General features: G+C 42.2%; 1 protein-coding gene across 1 annotated transcript in view; it reads left to right on the forward strand.

The window, feature by feature from the left end:
• The window catches only part of GPR19 (G protein-coupled receptor 19), a 31,682-nt gene extending 16,066 nt beyond the window's left edge, over positions 1-15,616 (forward strand). The window contains exons 2-3 of the mRNA XM_045829767.1: positions 1,455-1,611; positions 14,305-15,616. Coding sequence (XP_045685723.1) covers positions 14,327-15,574 — 1,248 coding nt within the window. The 5' untranslated portion in view covers positions 1,455-1,611; positions 14,305-14,326 and the 3' untranslated portion in view covers positions 15,575-15,616. The remainder of the gene's footprint in view (positions 1-1,454; positions 1,612-14,304) is intronic.
• Positions 15,617-17,642: the final 2,026 nt, after the last annotated feature.

A 17,642-nucleotide genomic window follows, 5' to 3' on the forward strand; every position in this document is an offset into this window, starting at 1 on the left:
TGCCCCTAGTGTCACTATCAGGTGTGGAGGTAAAGCATTTTTCAGTGAAGTCTGTAGGACTTTGATAAATGGCTTCACAAAAGTCAGAAGTCCCAAGCTGAGCAGAAATCCGTTTCTCGTGTTCCTCCCACCCTTTGGTGACAGATGTCCATGGTCGTTCTATGAAGCTGGCATTTTCATTCAGTTGCACCTAAACAGATTTTTAAGGAAAGAAGCCGTGGAGGATGGAGGGAGTTACCATTCGCAGTGTCCATACTAATTCCCAGAATCCTTTCAAGGTTTAGGGTCGGCAACAATTCAGTAAGGAAAGGGCCCGTTAAGTCAATTTAGCTCTGAAAATGCTAATTGAAAGTTCTCCTCAGCAATTCAGCCCTTTTCCCTTTGCCTTTCTGTAGCCAGCTGGGTCCCATGGTGACCGGTTCTGAAAGAAATCATCCCCTTCAGCAGTTACCTAGCACCATGGCAACCGAGATGTCAGCAAAGCAGGATAGACCCCGGAACAAAACAGCTCCTACCCAGCTGCCTCCCTGCCACTCTATTTCCACCCTGCCTAGGCCTGGGGATGGGGTTACCACATGCAGACAGACACCCACACGCTAGAAATCCTGTGTGTTCCCGTGGTTCTTCCCTTGAACATACATGTATGGGCATATAGTAAATTATATTATCAGAAACACAGAGCATATTCCTCCAAAACATACAGCATATTTAAAGAGTGGGGATGGGTGATGGGATGAGGACAGGGAGGTAGACATGGGATGGCCTTTGGGTTTAATGATACATAAAATTACGTTTCTACTTATAATGTAACAAACAATAAATTGATAGACAAGGAAATTGGGCCCCTAAATATATTGCTGGCCTGATTTCTATTTAGACAAAAGACCTCAGGGAAATATTTTTATTTACCTGAGAGTTAAATGGACCAGGGGAAAAATGGCTTTAGTGAACACTGAAGTGGGCGTAATGCTGTCCGTGGTGCTGAATACTCCGTTGTCCCAGATGTGCCAAGGGGGCTCCGGAGGCTGGTTAGGGAACACCTTGCCATGTTAGTGTACTGATGATAAGAAAGAAAAGGGCTGGGGGCAAAGGGTCATTTCTCTCCCTACGAAGCAACTCTGAATGCCCAGGGTAAATCGGCCAGATGAAAAATAAAACAATAAAGTGTAGAAGGCTGGAGGTTTCAATAGTTGAATCTTCCCTTTTCATACGGAGATTTTTGGTCAGAGCCAATCAGATCGGAGATTTCTGCTGCTTTGCTCCTGAAAGGAAAAGTGGGGGAAGGGAGAGAGAAAATGGCCACATTCTCCCCTTGAGCCACATGATCCATTTCCCATGTGACACATTCCAGAGCCTTGGAAAAGAGAAGGGAGGGGCACCAAGAGAGTGGGGCTGGGGGTGGGAAGATGGTTTAACAGTCTACCCTGCACAGCGTCATTTTGTCTCCCTACCAGGAAGCAGGCTGTGAGCCAGGGGGAAAGCAGAAGACAGGTATGAATGTGTTCCCAAGCTTTCCTGGTGGTTTTTGGCATTCTCCAAACTCCCATGCAAGGTCTGTTCCTGACCAAGAAGACCCAAGGAGACCGGCTCTAAAATCAAGTCCTGATGGAGGTATGTGCTAGTGATCCTGCACTGTTGTGGCTGAAATTTGGCTTAGAGGACAAAATACCTTCTCTTTTTCCAGGCAGTTTGAGGATTTTTGTCTTGGTGTATTTGCTGGTTAGGGGCTTTAGATTTCTTATAGGTCCAGAAAAGATGCCTAGGTAGTTCTGCAAAATGAATAATTCGCCAGAGTAAGTGTCTGTTGAAGAAAAATTAGATAGAAATTCTGTATAGTGATAATTAATAAAACAAAGGATTGATGAAAATTATTTTTTTCTTTGAATCCTGGAAAGAGGAAAAAATATTACTGAAACCAACTAGAATTCATTGCCACTTCCATAAAATCCTGTTTCATCCCTTTCCAGCTGCTTATTCTGTGCTCCTGTTCGCAAAGGTTATTGGCAGTGGCTTAGGGAGCCTGAGTGGGCAGGCGTGCTGTGTCTTTGTGCTGTGCAATCATCTTCCTTCGGATGTTCCTGCTACCAGGAGTGCTTGGGACTGTTTCCAGCGCTGGTTTGGGGCAGTAGACTGATGCTAAATTTCAGACCTTATAGAATCGCTCCCAAGAGGGCCCCCAGCAAGTTCTCAAAGGACTCTTCCAAAGTTACAGACTAAAATAATCTGCCATGTCCTCAAATCTCAGGATCTTTGACCCTTTCTACCCAGCAGAGAGAAGGAAGCTAGCAAATTTATATTTTTTGTCTTTATGTTACAACACTTACAAAGTTCTTGCTCTACAGGGTCTGGCAGAAGTAAGGCCTGCTTGAGTGTGGTTGGTAGGGTAATAATATGGGCGTAATAATTTGTAGTTTTAATTTGAACATTTCACCTAAAATGTCTTGTGGTGTGCTTGAGTGTGATATTGGTATGTTATAGAATTACATGCTTATGATTTTGACATAAAAGATTTTGTGATAAAAAAGGGGTGTTATCTGTGCCAGACCCTGTATGTAAAGCATCAGTGTAAGCACAAATAATCAGTCATTTAATCCTTATAATAACCCTCTGAAGGAGGTGTAATTAGTGCCCACATTTTGGTGATGAAGAAACTAAGGCACGGAGAGGTTAGGGAACCCTCCCAAGGTCACACAGATAGTAAATACTAGAAACAGGATTTGAACCCAAGGAACTTGACCCCAGTGCTCATGATCTTAAACACTGAACTATACTGCTTCTCTGCTTGTGTTATTTTAAATGATGTCAGCAGTTGATTTGGTTACAAATTTTGATCAGCTGATGTTACTAGAAGATTGAGTCAGCTTGCCTGGCTAAAACAGAACCCCAGCGACAGACATCTATATTTAATCTTGAATTATCCCAATAGTCACATTCTGTACCCTCAAATAACCCAGGAAGTGATTGCCTGTTCTCTTCCCCTTGGGCTGTATAGATATCTAGTTGTAAAACACTGTGTTTCTATGGTGACCAAATGATGTCTAAAGGAAAAAAAGAAATCTAGAATTACATCATGGTTGGTTGTTTTTTTTTAATTGAACCTAGAAATCCTTCCAGCATTAGAGCCTAGTAATAAGACCAGTCTAAGCATGTTCTCTTTATAAGCACTTACCTGGTTTTCAAAATAAAATAGATTAAAAACTTCTAAAATTTTTAATATAAACTATGATATCAAACTGACTAGATTTGGTGCTTTAAAATAATATTATCATACTTTAAAACAAGGGAATAGATCTCTTTGCAAATTATTTTAGATTTTTAAGGGAGAAAGAGGAAAGTTTTTTTTTAACTTCTGGGAATTTCTGAGGCATAAGGATTTTCTTCCTTTGGTCTGTGTGGTTTCCCTCCTGGCCCTAGACAATACAAGGTGGCTGATCTCATTCTTATATGCCTTGGGAAAACTAAGAATTTACTAGGTTAAAGATACAAAGAGGAAGATTAGGGATAAGAAGCTAAAATTTGTGAAATTCTTCACAAAACGAGCTGCTTCCTTTCAGGGTTTCATTGAAGAACACTTTGAAGAGTAACTGTGCCCCTTGCAGTATTGAACTTTAGTTAGTCCTTCAGATGAAGGCTTTCATCCCTCCTGAAGTCCACATTTCCCCGAGACAAGTAACACTTTCACACTAATACTGTCATCTGAAGGGAGCTGCTGGTGTCCTCCCATCTTCAGATTGCTAGCGCTTAGCACCAGGCCTGGTCTATGGTAAGCTCTCATGTATATGGGCAAATGAAGACTGACAGCATTCTGCTGGAGCCAGTCTGGGGGCCCATGCCTGTTTTGTTTTGCATGTGTTTGTAGGGAGGATAGTGAGGAGATAAATGTGCAGGAGAATAAAACTTGGCAACAGTAAAAATTATGCCTAAAACTTAGGTATGCTAGTCAGACTGACCCTGGAACAATGGCAAGATGTAGCCATCAGTTCTTTCCTGGGGACTACCAGTACCCCTGGCATTTTATTTATATGTAGAATGAAGTTCTTTTGATATTTTATTTTATTTTTTAAATTAAATTCATTGGGGTGACATCGGTTAATAAGATTATATAGGTTTCAAGTGTATATTATTATGACACATGGTCTGTATATTGCATAGTGTGCCCACCACCCAAAATCAGATCATCTTCCCTCACCAGCCATTTGGCCCCCTTTACCCTTTACTGCTCCCCAATGCCCCTTCCCTCTGGAAACCACCACACTGATGTCTGTGTCTGTGTCTTCTAATATTTGTATTTGCATCCAGATGGAGGCACCACTAGCAGCCTCATTTTGCTCTGATGTTTTGCCTGGAACCATTTCCCAACATTGAAATAGTTAACTTCAAGTTGAAAGTTAATGTCTTAAGAAGGTCACTTTCTTCCCTGGGCCTCCCTGTCCTAATGGACTGTGGACCCCAGTGCCCAGAACACTGCACCAAGAGCTCACAGAACTACAGGATTCCTCCCAAGGGATCCCTGGGATCTTCAGTGTCAGAATGCGCTGGAGCCAGGTGGTCTTTTCCAACCCGTTTGCAGTTAGGACCTGACTCCGAAAGATTGTCTCCGAGCATTTGAAAGGTCACTCAGGATTAGTCAAGTTAACAGACTAATTAGGGTTAAAATAGTCACCCCTCTTGATAATGTACACAAATGTATTTTTTTCTATTATTTCTCTAATTAAGTTGCTAAGGAGAGGAAGAGTGGGGTTGTGAATAAGGTATGCGTCCTTAATTCTACTCCCTCAACCTGCCTCCAGTGTTTGTTACCTGCAGAGTGAGCCGTGCAAAAGCAACAGCCCTGCTGGAAGCACCAGTGCTGCATGCCCACCACACTGAGGCAGGACTTCCCAGATAAGCTGGTAGGCTAGTGTACACAAGAGATGTCCATCTGGAAGCCTAGCTGGGATTCATACTCATCCCTCACAATCTAAAAGGGGCCTCTATGCAACCTGCTGAACAAGAGAAGACAAGAGAGAGAAAAGTGGAGAGGCTTTTCCTGGAGGGGGCACTTTGCCCAGGTAAGCTTTCACCTTGGAGGCTAGGAGTGAAGGAGGAAAGCAGAAAAGGGACAATGGGCATGCGTGAAGGATACAAGAAAGTCATGCCTCTGCCCTGCCTTTTGGTCACAGTAACCTGCCCACTGCTAGTAAACCCTGCCGAATGAGTCCTGCCCTGCCAGCAAACTTAGCAAATCCTTCCTAGGGTATGTATGTAAGGAGGAGGAAGGACCAGAGTGGGTGCAGTTTCTCCTCTATGGACCAAAGCAAAAGATGAGATGTGAGGAGAGGTGGCCCATCCAAGAAGGTAGTTTAAAAAACAAAGAGGAGTTACCGTCATGAGTGTATTTCCCTGTCTGTGGATCACTTTTCCTTGGCTAAACTTGTAAAGCATTCATCTCCTGGAGCCTTTCAATCAGCAGACCTTCCTAGGCTCCGGTGTCTGTCATGTTTAATCCTGATGGAAGCCTTATGATATGCATTATTAGCCCCAATTTCTGATCAGGAAACTGAAGCTCAGAAGATTAACTAGTCTAAAAATATATGGCACAAAAACATATATGCATTAACTGTGTGAAACATATGCAAATATACATTTAATCATAGTTTCAATGATATATATGTGCATAATTTGTCCATAAAAATATACATTAATGCAAATTCAAATCTAACTTTTGCTTCATGAACCTGAAGGTTGCTTTCTTGGAAACTCCTGATTGCAGACATCAAAATTTGCCCAGTGTGTTGATGTGAATGTGATGTGAGATGAATGTAAATGCTTCTGAGAAATAAGAGTTCTTAGTAACTCCCCAGTCAGTGCTTATACTTCGTTCTTAATGAATCTTTCGCCTTCTTTTCAAATAGCTTTAAATCACATTTCTTTTACAGCTCTTTGCTTTGAGTGTAGGGTGTCTGCTCTTTGCCTCCCTGCCTCTTTCCTGTTTAAGTCTCACTACTAGAGATGTTGATACTGAAACCAGAGCTTGGAAATGAAACTGAACATTTACCTCCAAAACAACTGTTTGCCTCTACTTTAACTCAGTGAGCACACAGCAGGTATTCAAAAAATGTTTGTTGTAATGAGTTAAATTGAGTATGGTGATGTAAAAATTCCTTGGCCAGATTGCTTTGTTCAGAATTCAAAAGACCCCACACTGGGAAGAGAGAGAGGTATGGAGAATTGGTAGAGGACAGTCGGGGTTCTAGTAAGTGTTTCTTCCCTGTGGAAATATAGGTGGGGGGTAGGAGGAAAGCAAATGCAGGTGGCAGGTCTTTGACCAGACCACTTCTTGCAAGGAATCTTCAATAAGGGATCATTGGCACACTCAGGATAATTATTGAGGAGGGGTTGGCTGCCCTCTAGGTAAAGTTTGGTCCTGGGGACTTTTTGGAGATACATCCTACTCTTCTTGGATGTCAAAGGCCCACAGTGCTGGCCTCCAGCAGCCCCAAACAACCTTCCTGTCTTTTATCGAAATATACTCTCCGTGTGAGCTCTCGGCTAGGTGAAGGTGGTAGGTTATAAGCTAAATGAATGTGTGTTGTTCATCCCAATGTCTGCCTATCAGCTTTAGTTCCTAGAGTTTAAATGACCTTAGAAATCATCCAGACCAACTCATTCATATTATAGACATGGAAACAGAGATCAGAGAGATTGATTTACTTAAGGTTCTTACACTGCTGATAAAAAAAAAAAAGGATCTGGGTGTCTTGACTTGCTCTTTATTGCTTATAAACCCAGGTTTCTTGGCCCCCAGTTCAACATTTAAGGTGAAGTAGAAAGCACTATACTCTTTAAGCCTTTAAAGATTTTTATATTCTAGATGCTGGTGGGGTAGTGGAAAGTGGTAAATAGGGGGGCTGGTAGAAACTTTAGTCTTCATACTTAAGCATACAAGAAACAATATATTGGATTAGTTTCTATTGCTGCTGTAACAAACTATCACAAAGTTAGTGGCTTAAGATAATGTTTATTATGCCACAGTTCTGCAGGTCTGAAGTCGGGTTGTGCTTGGCTGGTTTCGCTGCCTAGTTCTGCAGGCTGACATCGAGGAGTTGGCAGGTCTGTGTTCCTTTGTAGAGGCTCCAGGGGTGGTTGCCCTCCCAAGCTCATTTGGATGGTCGGCAGAATGCAGCACCTTGTGGTAGTAACATTCAGGGCACATTTCCTTGATGGCCGTCAGTTGGGGACCACCCATAACTCCGACAGGCCTCTCCGGTTCTCAAGTGTGGGCCTTACATGGGAAAGTCAGCCACAGCCTGTCAGTTCCTTCTCACGCTTGGAATCTGCCTCTGACTTCTTCCACTCATCTGTCTGCTACCAACCAGAGAAAAGAATTTATTAGTTTGGGCCCATCTGGATAATCCAAGATAATCTTCCCATTTTAATTTCCATAACCTTAATTATATTTGCACTTTTGCTATGTTACATAACTTATTGACAGGTTCCAGGGATAAGGGTGTGGACAGCTTTTGGGGGCCATTCTGCCTGCTACACACATTCTTTCCTTTAAATAATGGCACGGCTCCTATAGTCAGTAATACTGTAACGACTGGGTGTGGTGCCAAGTGGGCATTAGGCTTATGGGTGGGGGGGTCACTTCGTAGGGTAAAAAAACATCTAGTCATTATGTTATACACATGAAACTGGTATGCTATTATATGTCAATAGTCATGGACAACTAAATTTAAAAAAAGTAAAGATAAACTGCCAAGAAACAAGGAGGGGGGCAAGCCTTCATCCTACCAGGCTAATGGGAGACTCAGTGGCAAACACTGCTGGGCCTCTCTCCCTCCTCCCAGGTTCTGGGGTTCTTCTACAGAGCAAAGTATGAGTATTGGTCCTTCTAGCAATGGATCCCCTCTGATTATAGCAGACACGTAATTATGGTCTGATCTGGTGTGGGTCCTTGAGGCCCGGTGGATCTGCTGTTTTGGTACCATCCCTGGGGCTGTGGACTCTTCCCAGCTGAACACTGTGCCTTGAGCCCACCTCCCTAGCCGCACTCCTGTATTACCACCTGTCACTTATCTGGAGCCTAGTGAGGAACTGAGGCAAGGGTCCCAGAACTACCTTAAAAAATAGTTTTATTGAGTTATTATTTGCATACCATAGAAATACAGGTCACCATGTGTGGGATATTGCATGGGATATATATATGCAAAAAAAATTGTTATTTATTTGAAATTCACATTCAACTGAGCATCCTACATTTTATCTGGTGACCTTATCTGGATGGCACATTGTGAGAACATGTCTTACCCTCTCTGGTTTTCCAGTCCCGTACCCCCACAGTCATGTGGTGGCTCCCTGGGCCTTGTGTAGTTCTATAAAGCACTTAGCTCAGTGTCCATGCCAGGGCCATAGCTCAGGGCCAGAAGGTAAGACCCAGCCATTCAGAAAGCTTCCAAAGAGCCTATGTGGCCTCTTTAACTGTTTAGCATAAATTCAGGGATATGTTCGTAAGTTCAGGGCACCGGAATAGGCTGCCCACCCAGTAAACCCTGCACTCCTGGAAGTGGCGGGCTGGGAAATGTTTAACACCTCTGCAGGAAGGAAAACCTGATTTGTAGTGTTTGTCAGTTTCTGTGGTGTGAATATCTGTACCTTGGCTGATTGACAATACCAATGTGATGTCATTGAACTTGGGGTTGGGAAGAAATGTGCATAACTGTCTCTAGGGAGCCCATGCAAGCCAGCCCTAGCCAGCTCACCAGTGCTCCAGGTGTTTCTCATCTTAATATACATGCAAATCAAGCCTAGATAACAATGAAATGCTTAAGAGAAAATATCTTACCACTATGGTATTTTCTATAGTAAAACTATTAAAATTTTAAAAAGCATACAGTTTCCTACTTGGGATAATACCATTGATAAAACTATTTCCTCACTTCAATTCAGACTGAAGGATAGAGTTATGCTTTCATTCTGCATTTAAAGGCAACAGTTAATCATCTTCCTTAGTGAATTTTTAAAACTCTCATATTTTTTATTCTGAAGAGAGGCTGTATTTCCAGACCAACATAGCTACTGCACTTTTAATGCTAAGCCTCCATCCAATATGTGGTGGCGGTGATTTTTTCCCCAAATGTTCACTATTTCACATATTTCTGAGCTAGTATGTTGAACAGATGTATCTGTGGGTTAAGAGTCTGTGGGGGAATAATTTTATGTTCCTATGTTTGGTTGGAGTCAAGAAAGACTTATGTATAGCTGATTCCTCCTTCTGAATTCAGATCCAGCCCTTCGTGGTCTCCCTGGGCGTGAAGCCCCAGTGGCAGTGAGGAGCATGGGCGTTGTTGGAGTGAAGCAGTCCTAGGGTGACCACTTTCCAACCACATGTCCTTTGGGAAGAGCTTCAGCCTTTTTCACTTGTAAAAAAGGCTAGTAATATTTCCTACCTCTAAGGGTGACGCATATAAAATATCTGACATAGAAAGCACAAAATACAAAGTATTGATGTTATAACTACTGTCATCATTGTAATTGATCATATTGCTCATTAGTAAACAGCCTTATGTATCTGTGTAGGTCCAGCAGATGCTTCCCATTCTACAGAAAATATTTTTTTCCCAACCAAATCATGTAAAAACTCCATATAATACAAATTCTACTTTGACATTAAATTTTTGAACAAGTCTCAAATAGAAATGGTCTTCCTACATTGTGAGAATGTCTGTAAATTTTTACAATTTTAAGAGGGTGGAGGGAATCATTCATTAGGATATTTTGAGTCTGAACGAAACCTAACCAGCAGTTGATGAGCTTGGCCAGGAACAGCCGCAGGCAGCACTGCCAGTGAACAGTTGGCCCCCTGGCCCCCTTGGTTCTCATTGCAGCCCTCTCATTAGTTCACAATCATTCATCCCTGCACCCACCCATCAAAATGTGATCTTCAAAAAATTCAAGTCATGATTCTCACACAAATACAGCATGAACAATGTCAAAGATTTATGAACTTGTTACTGGAGGAATTGATGAGATAATAAGGCTGATTCCAACAGCATTTGAAGGAACAGGTGATTTATAGGGCTTTGTGCTTTTGTTTTTTTAGAAGAATGTCAGCATAAGATTGCTAGGTAGTCACAAAACTGGATAATGTCCTACAGGGCAACCAATCTGTAACCTGTGGGGTTATTTTCCTGCTAGACAGAAATCTGTGTGTTACCATGGAACCTCACAACATCTGCACTCTAGTCATACAGTAAATAGCAAACTCGGGCACAGATGCATTCTCCCAGAGAATTCGTTCTTGGAGAATCCTGTCTAACAATGTCCTGGCGTGGCTTTAAAAAGATTTGCTCTCCTTATTTTCAAGCAGTGTATCATTTTTATTAACACATCTATCCATTTCTTTGTTCAATAAACCTTTATTAATATCTGTATGCTCCAGGAATATGCAAATAAAGACATAATCTCTGTCCTCAAGGAACTTATAACATAATGAGGAAGACAAACATTCAAAATAAAATTTGCAGTATAAAATGATAGTCATGTCCCCTCTCTGGCTCCCAGGATCCCATCACTACAGAGGTCCAACCAGTCCCTAGTTCTATGCCATGTCAACCTACCCACTGTTTTTCCAGTTATATATTTAAAAACACCTCTTAGAGCCCGATAGATTAATTATTCCTCTCTTAGATACTATATAGAGATATATTTTTATCCAGTGGAACGTGTCACATGGCAGCATCAGAACTGGTTGGGAAGAGATAGGTTGAGCAGAAAGAGGGTAAAGAAGTCTTTCCTGTTGCTCCTAAAATTACTGCATATGAATGACTTGGAAATAGTTACTAATTAAGCAATCCTTATATTTCCAAAACACTCCCTTGAAGATGTATTTATTTCCAAATTAATGGAGCAGGGAAACCTTTCTGAAATTTGACTTTTGGACATTAGAATTTAGGTATAACATGGCAGATGATTTTTTTCCAAGAGTGGGGTCAGGAGTCTGTCTGAGGACACCCAAACTACCTCCCCTCTCCCTTAAACAAGAGTTCTGTTTTGTGTAGCAGTTGACCTGGGTGACTTTAATTTCACTGGCCCTGCTTGTATGTTTTCCCCTGTCTCCATGGTCACCAATGTGTCAGCTTCGGGAGAATACACAATGATGCTCTGTGTGCTTGTAACTCCGTGCAGAGCCACCTAGAGTAGGACTCCTGCATTTCAGTTCTCCATCCTTGGGAATTCGACTGAGTAAATATTTAATATGCAATTATTAATGTAAAGAACTTCAGTGGAGGCTTTAAAGCATGGGAAGAGATAACACCCTCCTTCCAGGAGCCATGGTGTGGGGGAAACCAGAAACATGGGAGTACTTCCTAAGCAGTGATTCTTAATCCTGGCTGCACAGTAGGGTCACTTGGGGGAGTTTGAAAGGTCCCAATGCCCAGGCAGCACTCCAGACCAATTCAGTCAGAGTCCTGGGGCAGGACCCAGGCATCAATATTTTTGGAAAGCTCTTGGGAAAGTCCAGTGTGTTGCCAAGCTAGAGAACCATGGGTCTAAAGCAAAAGAAGTGAAAATGCTGTGGTAAAGGACTAGCAAAGTCTGAGTGAACAAGGATACCACAACCTTCTGGATATGCTAATACTGCTGTCTGCTATCTGACCACATGGCAGCCCATGAATGTGGAAAATGTAGCCTCTCACTGTAGCCATGGGAAACCTTTAGGTCAGTTGGATTGTAGGGCGTGTAGAAACTATATACTGGAGGAAGTACGGTCTGCAGGAAACTGTTTCTAAAGGGGAAAGGGGTCCAGAAAAGATCAAACCATTAAGAGGACCCCCAAATTCATTCCACATGAGCATGCGGTCTCTTTCTCTTTCTCTCTCTCTCCCTTGGAGTTTTCTTTTCTTTTTTATTACTTGTTTTTCTTCCTGAAAGAGTCCCATTCCTTCTCAAAGACTCCACTTCAGACCTCACCTCCTTTGTGAAACCTTTTTCTTCTTCCTCTCCCAAGCAAAATTGGGGCCCTATTTTTCTCTGGCTCTTAGGTCCTCCTCATCTGGTTTTAGCAGTTAATTATAATTATTATAGGATTTAGTTATAGCAGACAGTTTATTTATACATTTACCCATTCATGGGCCTTATCTTTGTCTCTTTAGTACCCAGCACAGTTTCTTGGTATATTGACTCAATAAAGAGAGCTGTAGCAACTTTAGGTCAAGTCAGAAAGTCATGCCATCATCAGGGGAGACCTAGACTCAGGCACATCCCAGGTTCCCTTGCCCCATTTCTGAGTATCAGGGTCCTATGTTTCCAAGCAGTGGGGCTGGAGAAATCAGCAGACACGCTCATTGGTATGAAGCCGCTGGAGGGAATATGGAAGAAGGCTTCACAGAATTTGAATTGCAGGGGTGAGCAAGTTCCTTCTCTCATAGCAGAATTTGGCCTTGAGAGAAACAAAGGAAGTTCACAGGTTTTCAAGTGAGTGAATTACTGACTGTGGGAAAAGGGCCCCTGTCGCTGACTCCGGTTTTATTTAGGCCACAGGATCCCCAGACAGTTTGGAATGGTTCTTTCTGTCTGAAAAAATTGCTCATCTGTTTTATTTTTAAACTTTAAATATTTTTTTAAAAATCATGTTGCTTCTCTTTTTGACATCTTATATGCTTTACATAGGAAGGTGGAAAGATTATTTCCATTTTATATGAATAAGGGTCATGCATTCTAGATTTTCTAGGACAGTACTAATATTAGAGTTTATGTTCTGTTTTTAAACTGTGTGTCCTGATTTTTTAATATGGAAAGTATGGTTGCTATTCTTACAACTGACCGTCAACTGGCCAGCCATGCTTAAAGGTCTTTTAGTAGGCAAAATGTCTGATTACCTTACATTTCTCTTTGAGAAATTAAGTAGGGCTGCCTCCTGGACAAAAAAAAAAAGCCTGAAAGTATCACGGAAGTGACATTTTGTATACATTGCTCTGAGCTCCAGACTTCTGTTGAATGTGGTTTCTTGGTGAAGACAATATATATTAACACTCCTCTCCCTACCACAAATTAGTGCAAAAACCTTTCAAGGAAAAACAGGTCATTGAGAACTGTTTTTTAATCCCACTTCTAAAACTCAGAAATGCTTCTTTGTGAGGTGGTCACAGGAGCCCAGCGTGAGGGGCACTAGGCCCTTCGAGATCCTGTTGCCAGAACCCACCCCAGCCCCGTGCTGCCGGCCAGATGGAACTGCCCTGGTTATTATGGATTCAATCGCGTTCTCTTTTGCTTAATACATTCAGACCAACTTAAACATTAATAATCCACTGTGATCAAAGTAACCTCAATTTTAATCAAATGGTTCACAATTAAGCAATCTTTTCACCTGTTAAAAAGTGTAATTTTTTCCCTCACTGACTAGTACAAAAAGATAAATGCTAAACTTTATCATATTCTTTTATATCTAAGAATGATAAGCTCTTAAAAAGTGGCCGAGTAACTGTTATATTAGGTCATTTTTAATCATCTGAATGCATAAGGTTTCCAGTAACCTGGTTACATTCTTTAGAAGACATCTTATATGTTCTTCAGTCAATATGTCATTTTATGAAACAATAACTAGAGAGTAGCATTAACAAATGTCATCGACTGGCGGCAAGGTTTAGTACATGAGCCATATGATCTTTTGGAAAAAGCAAGCTATTTTCAGATGTCATTACATTAGGAGCTACTTCTGGCACACACAGAGGTGTTATTTATGGTTACTCCGTGTGCTTCCATAATGCTTCTGTAATGGAAATTCTGCAATAAGGGCAGGAGGGTCCTTTCCAGGAGCCCACCAGCCCATATTCATAGATTCCTGTTAGCTATTTCCATAGTTGACATCTGAGTATTTGTCTCAGCCTGAGTTTTCCTCTCTTGCAGCCTCATCACTTTAGTGTTAAAACATTCAGGAACTTCTCACTTGCCCAGAATTTCAACAGCTGTTCAGTTGGGGGTAACACTCTTACTGTGAGCTCCCCAACTCTCTGCTGTCCCCAGTGAGTGAAGGGAAAAGGACACGTTTAGGAGTGGGGCTTGGTGTGAGTTCTACCACATTTGACTAAGGGTCAAGAGGGTGAGGTCAAAGGGAGCTTGTGCAGGGATCTGCTAAAACAGCTCCTGCAATGAAAGAGAAATAGAGCCAGAGTTTTTTCTGGATAATAGTCATGTTTTCCTGCCAGCGCACAAGGCCTACTCATTGACAAATGACAACCAATCTAAGGGTCAAATAAGATGGGAAATTGATCTCTATAACACCGTTTTAACAGGGGGCTTCATTCTTCTTTTCTTATCCAGAACTAAGAGAAAAAAAGTGAATATGGTGTTTGCTCACAGAATGGATAACAGCAAGCCACCTTTGGTTACTCCGACACTTCTGGTGCCCTTCCAAAACCACAGCCACCCTGCAACAGCCACACCTCTGCCAAGCCATGACCTGACAGAATTATATGAGGGGCACGGCTGGATGAGCAACAGGACAGACCTGCAGTATGGACCGAGACCCGGGGAAGTGGCTACAGCTAGCATTTTCTTTGGGACCCTGTGGTTGTTGTCTGTCTTTGGCAATTCCCTGGTTTGCTTGGTCATCCACAGGAGTAGGAGGACTCAGTCCACCACCAACTACTTTGTGGTCTCCCTGGCGTGTGCTGATCTTCTCATCAGCGTGGCCAGCTCACCTTTTGTCCTGCTGCAGTTTGCCACCGGGAGGTGGACACTGGGCAGCGCCATGTGCAAGGTCGTGCGGTACTTTCAGTATCTCACCCCGGGCGTGCAGATCTACGTGCTCCTCTCCATCTGCATCGACCGGTTCTATACCATTGTCTATCCTCTGAGCTTCAAGGTGTCCAGGGAAAAAGCCAAGAAAATGATTGCAGCATCATGGATCTTTGATGCAGCCTTCGTGGCCCCTGTGTTCTTTTTCTATGGGTCCAGCTGGGACAATCATTGTAACTATTTCCTCCCTTCCTCTTGGGAAGGAACAGTCTATACTGTCATCCATTTCTTGGTGGGCTTTGTGATTCCATCTGTCCTCATAATCTTATTCTACCAGAAGGTCGTAAAGTATATTTGGAGAATAGGCACTGATGGCCGAACTGTGAGGAGGACAATGAACATTGTCCCAAGGACAAAAGTGAAAACTATCAAGATGTTCCTCATTTTAAACCTATTGTTTCTTCTCTCCTGGCTGCCTTTTCACGTAGCTCAGCTGTGGCACCCCCAGGAACGAGACTACAGGAAAAGTTCCCTTGTGTTCACAGCGATCACATGGATATCCTTTAGTTCTTCAGCCTCTAAACCTACTCTGTATTCGATTTATAATGCCAGTTTTAGGAGAGGAATGAAGGAGACTTTTTGCATGTCCTCGATGAAGTGTTACAGAAGCAATGCCTATACTATAACAACCAGTTCAAGGATGGCCAAAAAAAACTATGTTGGCATTTCAGAAATCCCTCCCACGGCCAAAACTATCACCAAAGACTCAATCTATGATTCATTTGACAGAGAAGCCAAGGAAAAAAAGCTTGCTTGGCCCATTAACTCAAATCCACCAAATACTTTTGTTTAATATCTCAGAATTCTTTCAGTTATTGTTATGCACTAGAGATTAAAAGGCTTTAACTATAAAAGCAGAAGCTATTTATATATTTTTTCAATCAACTTTCTGAGGGAAATGTTTTCTTTTGTAAAATGCATTCACTTACCGATGATAGTTTTTATGGTTTTAACTTTAGTTACTTTTCATTTTAGAGGAAGCATTCCTATTGAGCTCCTTTTACAGTATTAGTTACATGCACAGAAAAGAGAATGCATTCCTACTTTTTATTTACTGTTAGGTTCAAAAAGCATAAAGCATACACACAGTCTTTGAGTGATGAGCCAACCGAGTTGTGTCATTTCCATTTTCTTCTCTCTCCTGCAACGCTGTAACTGTGGGCTTCTGTTTTAAATGAAGTCCCCTCTGTCACACATTTCAGAGACTTGTATTTCTTTTATCAAAGAACACAAGGAAATGTTAATATTGTGTATGTTTTTATATTACCTTCTTCTAAGTAATCACTGTCCAGAAAGCCCTCCATATACAGTATTGAAAATATACTGGAATTGCTGGACAGTCTTCTGTGGTTGCATTTTAATCAGGATTCTTAGGGAAGAAAACTTACAAAGTTGGGGAGAATAAGAAAATTATCCCAGGCTCCTTAAGTGGTACCCGGTGGTATGCACCATGAATCTGCATTCAGGTGTCTCCCACACAGGAGTTCAAGAAAGGTGACCGTGGAGGGTGGGGTGGGCTTCAGAGGAGGGGCAGTTCTATCTGGTTCCAGGTTCCCACAGACTCAGAGGAAGGGACAGGGATGTACCTTGGAGGTGGGATTTGAATTTCTCTTTTGCTTCTAACCTTCAATGAAAGCATTATAACCAGCCTGCCCATCCTGCCCAGATGTACTTCCCCGTGGGCCGTCCATCAGAGGTTTACCCAGGATGCCTGGAGCTGACTCTCTGGGCCAGAATTCTTGCTCAGGAAGGACGATATTACCCACCAAGCATTGGGGTACAGTCACTTGCCAGGTAAAATGAGCAGTTTTGCCTCTGCTGGTGGGCACAATCCTTCCCTTTACCTCTCCAGCGTTGCTGCTACCTGCTCAATTTCACTGTGTCAAAGAAACATAACAGAGATCTGCTGGAGTTACTTGACTACGATCAGTTTTGAGGCTCCACCCCTATGTAAAAACCTCGTGTAAAGGAAACAAAGAATTAGAGATTTTTAGAGTAGAAGGGATGTTGGGAGACCCTAGCACAAGTCCCTCACTGTTTAGAAGAGGAAATTAAGACCAAGAGAGGTCAAATTAAGGGTAAACTAAAATGCCTTCTACTACCATTCCAACATCCTTTCGCCCACTCCTTGCCACGGCACGATTCATTTATTGAAGAGAAAGCCCTCACTGTGTGCGGAAGAAAACAAAGAGCATACACAATTCCCCACTGTTTGGTTAACTCGCTAATTCACCTGGAATAGAGATGACTTCACGGTGCTGGAATTAGTGGAAATGCAAACCAACTTTGTCAAGTAGTTCTGCAGAATGACCGCTTGATGGCACTGTGGCTAGTAGGCAGAGCCCACCTCCTCTTCACGATGCCTGTCACACTGGCGATTTCAGAGAAATCCTGTCTCATAGCAACAAGACAGTGAAAATTGCTGAGCACCCAGAAGCAGCTGTAGATTAACTAATCAATCAGTGTATTCAAAACACAAAGCATCTAAACATTGGAGGAAATTCCAAAATAATTAATACATTTTACAGGCGTGAAATCACTAGTCAAAATATTATTTTAAACCCATTTTACAAAGGATGTCATTTTCCAAAAAACCCTCAGACCACCAAGCTGGCGATAGTTTCACCCACGCTTAGAAGAGCCTCTCTCTTTTCTGCTCCTGTTATCCCTTGACTCTGAGAATTCATGGACCTTTCCATAGCACAGTAATCGAGGCCTTCCCTAAAAGTAAATGTTCCTATGCTCCTGGCAAGTAGGCATTTAAACTTATTTCAGGTCCATTTCATTTCCTCAGACTCTCTTTAACTTTTTGAGCCCCTCCTTGGGGCCATTCTGAACTTTTTGCTCAACTGAGCACTTCT

Source organism: Phyllostomus hastatus, unplaced genomic scaffold (genome assembly GCF_019186645.2).
Source record: "Phyllostomus hastatus isolate PE091 unplaced genomic scaffold, TTU_PhHast_1.1 phas_scaffold_93, whole genome shotgun sequence".
Classification (NCBI taxonomy): Eukaryota; Metazoa; Chordata; class Mammalia; order Chiroptera; family Phyllostomidae; genus Phyllostomus; species Phyllostomus hastatus.